Source organism: Muscardinus avellanarius (assembly GCF_963383645.1).
Source record: "Muscardinus avellanarius genome assembly, chromosome: 1".
In the NCBI taxonomy this organism is placed as follows: domain Eukaryota; kingdom Metazoa; phylum Chordata; class Mammalia; order Rodentia; family Gliridae; genus Muscardinus; species Muscardinus avellanarius.
The window spans coordinates 181,458,704-181,466,838 of NC_137786.1; the positions used below are offsets into that span (position 1 = coordinate 181,458,704).

An 8,135-nucleotide genomic window follows, 5' to 3' on the forward strand; every position below is an offset into this window, starting at 1 on the left:
AAAATTAACTGGTTGTAAGTGTAAGAATTTGCTGCTGTAGGTTCTACTCTATTTCATTGGACTATGTATCTATTTTTATGTCAGTACCATATGCTGTTTTCTTTGCATAGTTCTGTAGTACAATTTGAAGTCAGGTGTTTGTATGCCGCCAGCATTGCTCTGCTTGCTTTCATTGCTCAGGATCACCTGGTTATTCTGGGTCTTTTGTTCTTCCATATGAATTTTAGGACTTTTTTCTAGATTTGTGAGGAATGACATTGTTATTATGATACAGATTGCATTGACTCTGGAGATCTTTTGGTAGTATGACCATTTTGACAATATTTATTCTGGAGCTCTTTCTCTCTTCTAAAGTCTTCTTCAATTTCTTTTTTTATTTTTTTTTAATGTTCTACAAATTTTATTGATGAGGTCTTTTATCTCTTTGCTTAGCATTATTCCTAAATTTTTATTTTTGTTTTGAAGTTTATTATAAGTGGAATTATTTTCTGAATTCTTTTTTCATTGCATTCATGGTTAGAATATAGAAAAGTTATTGATTTTTGCAAGTTGATTTCATATCTGGCTACTTGCTGAATTTATTTATCTGCTCTAGAAATATTCTGGTTGAGTTTTTGATCTTCTTATATAGGATCATGTCATCTGCAAACAGAGATAACTTCACTTCTTTTATTTTTCTTTCCTTGACTAGTTGCTCTGGCTAAAATTTCAAGTTCAATAGAAGTGGTTATAGAAGTGGGCGTCCTGATCTTGTTTCTGATTTTAGAGAAAATACTTTCAATTTTTCCTATTCAGTATGGTGTTGGCTTTGAGTTTATCATATATAATTATGTTGAGGAAGTTCCTTCTATCCCTAATTTTATTCAGTTTTTAACACGAATGGCTGTTGGATTTTGTCAAGTGTTTTTTTTTTCTTTCCTGCATCTTTTCAGATGACTGTGTTTTTTTTTCCTTAGTTCTATGTGATAAATTTCATTTACTGACTTACATATGTTAAAATAACCTTGCATCCCTAGAATGAAAAAAACTGGATTTTAGTGCAAAATCTTCGAGATGTGCTTTTGGATATGAATTACTAGTATTTTATCAAGAATTTTGGGCCAGGTGCGGTGGCACAGGCTTGTAATCCCAGCATTCCAGAGGCAGAGACCTGAAGATCCCCATTTGTGGACAGCCTCAGCTACTTAGGGAGGCTCTTTGCAACTCAGTGAGACTCGGTTTTAAAAAATAAAGACTAAAAAAAAAGATAGGGCTGGGGGTGTAGCTCAGAGGTAGAATGCCCCTAGGTTCCATCCCCAGTACCGCTAAAATAAATAAATAAATAAAATGCATCTACGTTTATCAAGGATCTTGATCTGTAATTTTCTTTTCTTTAGGTTTCTTTATTTGGTTTTGGTATCAAAGTGATACTAGCTTCATAGAATGAGTTTAATCATCCTATTAACAACTCAGCAAACACTAAGCATAAGAAATTTGAAGAAAACTACAAGACAATCAAATTTTCCAAAACCAATGATAAAAAGAATTTCTTCAAAGCAACTAGGTGTAAACTGACAAATTCACTAAAGAGGAAAAATCAAGAATTACAGACTTCTTGTCAGAACCAATTCAAGTGAGATATCTTTAAAGTACTAAAATATTATCAATCTAGAATTCAATATTTCTTGATATAATCTTTGAAAATTAAAAAGAAATTTTTAAGGTATCTGCAAATTGCCTTTTGCAGATACCTTAAAAAGCTTAAATTATTCATCACCAGGAACTCCAAATTTCAAAATATATTAAGGTTATTCTTTTAGAAAGAAATAAAAGGATACCAAATGATGATCTAGATCCATAGATAAAAATAAACAGTTCCAGAAATGATAAATACATAGTAAATACATAAACATTCTAGATTAAGAATGTTATATTATTTAAGAGATGGTATGTCACTTGAAGGTACTCTGTTATAAGTTAATTATATGCATTATAAATCCTATAGCAACAAACAAAATGTTAAAACAAAAAGTTATAATAAACCAAAGGAGGAAATTAAACAGTTAAAATATTCAAATATTCAGCCGGGCGTGGTGGCGCACGCTTGTAATCCCCGCGCTTGGGAGGCAGAGACAGGAGGATCGTGCAGGTTCGAGGCCAGCCGCGCTGGCGTAAGAGACCCTGTTTCAAAAATATAAAATAGGTCTGGGAGGGTAGCCCGGAGGTAGAAGGGCTTCCAGGAACCCCAGTACCACAAAAAAAAAAAAAAATTCAAATATTCCCAAAGAAAGGATACAAACAGACATGTTTTAAAAAAATAACAGAGCAGGTAAAAGGGGAAAGGTGTGTCTGGATGCAATAAAGCAGACATGAATTCATCCCTTGGTGCATGTGTTCTGTGATACTCTCCTACAGTGATCTGTCTGCCTCTAGTCTAAGCCTCAAAGGCTTCCACAGCAATTCTTTCAGAAGACTCCAAATAAAATCAATTTAGTTCATGCCATTTCTCCTTTAAATATCCTTCTGCAGTTCCTATGGATTGTTTATTAATAAAAGATAACTACTAGATTTATCTTCCATTGTTTCCAGCCAGTAATTCAGCCATAGTAGCATATAACGTTGTACTTTGTCTCACTCCTGTTACATTATACATGTTAATCTTACCTCAAAATTTAAAAAAAGAAAACTCTTTTTTTTCTAAACCCTTTTGTCTTCCTTTGTCCAAGAGTTACAAGTTCTCTGACATAATAGTCCTAGGTAAAATTAAGTTTCCTTCCTTGCTCATTGCTCCTTTGTAGACATAAAATACTTTAAACACAGACTATTAAATCCCACAACTCTTTTTTTTTTTTTTTTTGGCGGGTCTAGGGGTGGAACCCAGGGGCATTGGACCTCCGAGCTACACCTCCTGCCCTATTTTTTATTCTTTATTTTGAAACCGGGTCTCAGAGCTGCAGAGGGCCTCACTAAGTAGCTGAGGCTGTCCACTAACCGCGATCCTCCGGTCTCAGCCTCCTAAATGCTGGGATTACAAACATGCGCCACCATACCTGGCTCCCTCACCTCTTCTATCAGTCTTCTAACAGTCACCAGCATTTTAAACCTCTGCTCCAATACTAATCTTGGAACCTTCTGTAAATTTTCTTAGAGAATCAGTGCAGAGCTACAGGAAAAAAAAAATCTAAGTGGTCATGAGGCAGAATCTGAACTGATTTCACCTACATAATGTTTATTGTTCTTTTCTTCTTCTTCTTCTTTTTTTTTTTTTTTTTTTTTTTTTGGTGGTACTGGGGTTCCTGGAAGCCCTTCTACCTCCAGGCTACACTCCCAGATCTATTTTTATATATTTTTTAAATTTGGAAACAGGGTCTCTTAAGCCAGCGTGGCTGGCTTCGAACCTGTGCGATCCTCCTGTCTCCGCCTCCCAAGTGCGGGGATTACAAGCGTGCAACACCACGCTCGGCAATGTTTCATTTTGTTCATTTGGTAGTTCCTATTCCAAACGTTCAGCCATCCCTGGACAGAAGATGTAGGATAAGGAAGTTAGCTTACTAAAAAAGTTAGCTTTCTAAGGAACGAGCAAGATTGGCCAGCTGGCATGAAAGGATACTTGGTGGAATGGGGAGGAGCCAAATAAAGCACCAATTGGAACTGTAATTCTCCAAGGGTGATTCCTTGACCATCCAGCAGCCTGAGTCACTAATGTTCCCATATTAACATCAATTCATCACCTTTTCTGGATGAGCATTTCCACCTATGGCTCCATTACCACAAAAGGTACAGATGGTGAAGCAGTCTTAAAGTAGGACAAATCCTCTCATTAGGGAAGTAAACCCCCACCCCTTTCTCAAATATCTGTTTGTGAGCCCTGATGTTACAATAACTCTAATCCTGCCTCAACTAGCTCAGGTCCAGGCCCGCTCTACTGATTTTAGACATCAGGTTGACCACTGCAGTGTTGTCCCTGCAGTGTTGCTCTCTCCCTACCTCCACTCCCCAGGTTGCACAAATTTATTCTCAAGTAGAGGCTTGGAGATTTGCAGTTGTCTCCTTCTTGTAGTTTCATCTTTCTTGGGACCAAATGACATAGTGTTAACTGACAACTGCTTTGGTAGTTACAAAGTGCATGAGGCCTGGGGTGTTGAGTAAGTTTTTTTCTGAAGAGGGGAAGTAAGTCAATAAGTTTGGGGATCTACAGGTAAAATGAAGAGGTCTTATACATTGTTGAACCCCCATGATCTGGCATAAAATTGAGACTCTTCTCTCAGGCTCACCATATAATCTTTCTTCTAGGTGCAGACATGAACTGTTTTAGGTTGACTCATAGACTTCCAACATAATTGTGTCTTTCTGATTTCAATGTATGGTATATGAAATAATGAAGATAAAGCTCTTTTGAAGATGTTACAGAAGCTATGTACAGAGTAAAATAATAAATTTGCTCCATTTGTAAGTTAATAGCATGTTTTAGACTCTGATTGAAAAAGTTATAAATTAATTCATCTAGGACATCCAGCAATCAGTAAAATCAAATAATAATGAGGGAATTATTCATCTTTTTAAATGAGAAGGCTAGAACTCAAAATGAGATGAGTCAAAGTCACATATCTTATAAATGGCCACATTGTTGTCCCCAGGAAGTCGGTCTTATTCCAAGATAAGTAGTCTTAGGTTATATGCTCTGTAAGAGTATATTTCATGGGATAGTCTATAAGGCTTTTTATAAGATGCTTTAGAGAATGCATTCTATTAACAATTTGATTATTTTCCTAAGGAGTTTTAAGATGAAATGTGAAACAAGATACATTTTATTTACATTTATTCAACAAAAATAACAACAATATGTAAATCACTATATTGCAAGCTCTAAAATACATAAAGTTGAAAGTGTCTATCAAACTCTTCACCAGACAGAGAGGAGTTCATGGTTATATATCAAAAGGAAAGGTACATATATTCAAGGCTAAAGATGGTCAGATTAATCTCATTGTGGTATATAAAGGAAGGCGCTGTAGACTATGTCGAGTTTAAACTGAGGCTTGTGGAATAGGCTTAATTTATCAAGTGAAGACACAAGTATTGTTTTCTATGAGGAAGAGGATACTTGAGCATAGACTTGCAAAAAATATCAGAAGGTAGAGCACAATCTAGAAAAATAAGAGCTAGGAGCTAATTGGAAGAATGAGTAAGTAGAAGAGTGTTTGGGAAGTTTTGTATTTTGAAGTCGTGAGACAGAGATGAATCAAAGCTATTATTTTGGTGAAAGCAATGCTATAGAAATGATAAATTATAAGTGCTCCAAGAATAGTTAGGCCATCCTACAGTGGGAAGCATCCTCAAATTACTGATAATGTATACGAAGCTCTAAATTATTATCCCAAAGGAGTATAGTTGCTAATATAAATTAATACCAGCAAGTATCAGTTAATATCTAGTTCCTACCATTTTCAGATTATAGTACAACTGAGAATCTCAAAGAGTTAAATATGTTTGTCCTTGTTCAACAAACCCACTAAGTCAAGATGCCTTGGTGCTATGAAAAACTATGCTGGACCCAGGACAAGATGTGAAGACTGATACAACAGGGCTTATAGCTGGGTAAGAAAGAAATTTAACTACATATCTAAGATAAAAAGTAAAGGGTAAGAATGTAGATGGTATCTGAAATCTAGTGGAAAAAACAAGGAGGGTAGTATGAACTTAGACATTGGTAAAGTATATCTGAAAAAAGGGGCATAGCATTTTACTTAAAGCATACATACACACACAAATATGAGTCATCTTATGTTTAACAATAAATTGTTATAAATAATGAAAGAAACTACAGATAATTCAGAATCCAGAAAATATTGTGAAATGAAAAGATTTATAACACATATCAGGGTTAGAGAGGGAAGTCAATGGCATGTCACGCGTCCAACATAACACCAAAGTTCTGAAATCAACTTCTATCCCTCAGCAATACACTCATCCATGGTTCAAAACCAGATTGAGCTGTGCCAGGGAGAATCAAGAGATCTATTATATCAGTATTCATTAAAGAATTTGTGAATTAGAGAAACATTTAAAACTACTGCCATGAACTGAAACTCAGGACCAAAATAAACCTTTCCTTCTTTAAAAAATAAAAATAAAATAAAATTATTGAAATAACATGTATTCTTTAGTGACAACCTTCATTACTCAAAACTCCCATAATTATGGCTTCACAAGTCTCTCTTACAAAGATGAGATCAAGAAAAACTTCCAGATATTTTCAGAATGCAAAAGCTAATGTTCCAGCCTATGTGATAGATAACAAGAAGCAAGATAGCAAGATATAAATATTCACAATCAGCATTAAGGAAAGAAAAATCCAAACTTATCCCTGCATCAACTATTTAAATTTCTTATACATCATAAAAATTATTTCTTATTATCAATTTCTATTCTAAAAAAATAGGTCCCACTCAATTTGCTTCCTACAACCTTCTCATCAGTTTCTGGATTCCCTGCTTGATCTCCTTGGTTCTCACACCATATACAATGGGATTCAGAGCTGGAGGAATAAGGTGGTGCAAGATGTTGAGCAGGATGGGGACATCTGAGGGAATTCTTTCCTTGGCCAGGTTAGTGATGACCAGAACCAGCAGGACTGTGCTGAAGAAGAGGATGAGGATGAAGTGAGAGCCACATGTGCCCAGAGCTTTGGCCACAGCACCCTCTGCCTTGATGTCTAAGACAACTTTCAGAATAAAAGAGTAGGAAATAATAATAAGAATGAGGTCAGAGCCCAATAGGGTCCAACCTATAACAAACTGGTAGAGTTGGTTGAAGGTGATGTCATCACAAGATAGTTTGGACACAGACATATTTGTGCAGATGCAATTCTTGATAATTCTCGCACAATATCTCAGCTGGGAAGAAAGTATGGGAATAGGCATAGTTAGAAGGCTATTCCGGGCCACAACAAAGATGGCAGCCCTGGTCACAAACTGGCTAGTGATGATGGAGGGGTAGCGTAGAGGGTGACAGATGGCCACATAACGGTCATAAGCCATGACCATGAATGTGCAGGACTCCATCGTCAGGAAACTATTCATGATGAACATCTGGAGGAAGCAGCCATAAGAGCTGATGGATCTGTTGTCAAACCAGAAGATGGCCAGGACTTTGGGGATGACAGTGAGGCACAGCACGATGTCCAGCAGGGACAGGAGGCTGAGCAGGTAGAACATAGGCTGGTGCAGAGAGACCTCCAGGCGGATAGTGAGGAGGAGGGTGGCATTGGCCCCCATGGCGAGGAGAAAGAGGAGGCTGAGGGGCAGGGACAGCCAGTGCTGCCAACTCTGGAAGTGAGGGAAGCAGATGAGCAGGAATTCAGAGACTGGAATAGAGGAACTGTTGACTTTTGCTGCCATGTGCTGTATTCTGATCAGAACTGACACTTCGGAAAACCTTGGTGGGTAGAACAGGAATAAATTCATCTATACAACCTGAATACCCATGGGAAAGTAACTCGTTTTCCAAATAATCATTAAAAATAGAAACAGGTAAGCATCTAGAATTTTTATAAGTATTTTATAGTTATAAACCCATCCACTCTGTTAAAAGCTTTGAAAGTAGAATTGATAGGAAAATTGTTTTTTGGTTTTTGGCTTTTTTTGTTTGTTTGTTTGCCTGGGACATTCCTATTTATGCTACCTTTAACTTGTTTGTGACAAACCTGGCTGATAAATTATATATGATCATCCTTCAATTAGATGAATTTACTAAGAAATATCTAATTAGAATACAACTTTTATTGCAGTTTTATAGATGATGAAATAAAGGCCAAGAAAGGTGAGTAAAGTCATTTTATTTATTTATTTATTTATTTATTTATTTATTTATTTATTTATTTATTTTGGTGGTACTGGGGTTCCTGGAAGCCCTTCTACCTCCGGGCTACACTCCCAGACCTATTTTTACATTTTTATTTGGAAACAGGGTCTCCTAAGCCAGCACACGCGGCTGGCTTCAAACCTGCGTGATCCTCCTGTCTCTGCCTCCCAAGAGTGGGGATTACAAGCGTGTGCCACCACGGCTGGCTAAAGTCATTTTATTTAAAATCACAATGGTAAACCAGAGGTGGTGGTGCACACTTGTAATCCCAGTGCTTGGGAGGCTGAGACCGG

General features: G+C 36.7%; 1 protein-coding gene across 1 annotated transcript; it reads right to left on the reverse strand.

The window, feature by feature from the left end:
* Positions 1-6,440: 6,440 nt before the first annotated feature.
* On the reverse strand, positions 6,441-7,379 carry LOC308267728 (olfactory receptor 56A4; the record flags this gene model as incomplete). Its single annotated transcript, XM_080702613.1, has 1 exon — positions 6,441-7,379. One exon carries the CDS (start codon positions 7,377-7,379, stop codon positions 6,441-6,443), a length of 939 nt encoding a protein of 312 aa, XP_080558739.1.
* Positions 7,380-8,135: the final 756 nt, after the last annotated feature.